The following is a 1,354-nucleotide window of genomic DNA, read 5'->3' on the forward strand; positions in this document are numbered from 1 at the left end:
ATGGAAAAAACGCAAAAATGGCAAAAACGCAAAGATGGCAAAAGCACAAATATGGCAAAAACGCAATTATGGCAATATCACAAATCTGGCAAAAACGCAAATATGGCAAAAACACAAATATGAAAAAAACGCACAAAAGGCAAAAACGCATAACTAGCAAAAACGCAAAAATGGCAAAAACGCAAAAATGGCAAAATTGCAAAAATGGAAAAAACGCAAAAATCTCAAAAACGCAAATATGGGAGAAACGCAAATATGGGAAAAACGCAAATATGGCAAAAACGCAATTATGGCAAAAACGCAAATATGGCAGAAACGCAAATATGGAAAGCAGAAAAAAGGCAAACACACAAAAAATGCAAAAACGCAAACAAGGCAAAAACGCAAATTAGGCAAGGACGCAAAAAAGGCAAGAACGCAAAAATGACAAAAACGCAAAGATGGCGAAAACACAAATATGGCAAAAACACAAATATTCCAAAAACGCAAATATGGCAAAACAAAAATATGGCAAGTCACAAATATGGCAAAAACGCAAATATGGCAAAAACACGAATATGGATAAAACGCAGATATCGGAAACACGCAGATATGGGAAAACGCACATATGGGAAAAACGCAGATATGGGAAAAAGACAGATATGGGAAACACGCAGATATGGGAGAAACGCAGATATGGGAGAAATGCAGAGATAGGGGTGAAACACAGATATGGGAAAAACGCAGATATGGGAAAAACGCAGATATGGGAAAAACGCAGATATGGTAAAAACGCAAATATGGGAAAAAATGCAAATATGGGAAAAACGCAAATATGGGAATAACGCAAATATAGGAAAAACGCAAATTTGGGAGAAGATCAACTTGTATCACTACTTGAAAAAGGGCCAAAAATTGGTTGGTAGGACATAATCTGATGCATCAATGGTTCACGAAATATTAGAGAAACGCAAATGTGGGAAAGCCGCAAATGTGGGATAGACGCAAATCTGGGAAACGCAAATGTGGGAAAAACACAAAAATAGCAAAAACGCTAACATGGGAAAAACGCAAACATGGCAAAAACGCAAATATGGCAAAAACGCAAACATGGCAAAAACGCAAACATGGCAAAAACGCAAACATGGCAAAAACGAAATTATGGCAAAAATGAAAAAATGGAAAAACGAAAATATGGCAAAAACGAAAATATGGCAAAAACTAAAATATGGCAAAAACGAAAATATCGCAAAAACGAAAATATGGCAAAAACGAAAATCTGGCAAAAACGAAAATATGGCAAAAACGGAAATATGGCAAAAACGAAAACATGGCAAAAACGTAAACATGGCAAAATCGAAAATATGGCAAAATC

The 1,354-nt window shown here is 35.9% G+C and overlaps 1 protein-coding gene across 1 annotated transcript; it reads left to right on the forward strand.

Annotated features, from left to right (window-relative positions):
- Window positions 1-440: 440 nt before the first annotated feature.
- On the forward strand, window positions 441-824 carry LOC126184127 (uncharacterized). The gene has a single exon (XM_049926494.1). The coding sequence runs from the start codon at window positions 441-443 to the stop codon at window positions 822-824; it is 384 nt and encodes a 127-aa protein (XP_049782451.1).
- Window positions 825-1,354: the final 530 nt, after the last annotated feature.

The sequence above is a fragment of the Schistocerca cancellata genome, chromosome 4 (genome assembly GCF_023864275.1).
Source record: "Schistocerca cancellata isolate TAMUIC-IGC-003103 chromosome 4, iqSchCanc2.1, whole genome shotgun sequence".
NCBI lineage: Eukaryota > Metazoa > Arthropoda > Insecta > Orthoptera > Acrididae > Schistocerca > Schistocerca cancellata.

What these genes read in the sequence shown, in the direction of transcription:
- LOC126184127 (XM_049926494.1), top strand. Translation starts at nt 441, where the DNA reads ATGGCGAAAACACAAATATGGCAAAAACACAAATATTCCAAAAACGCA.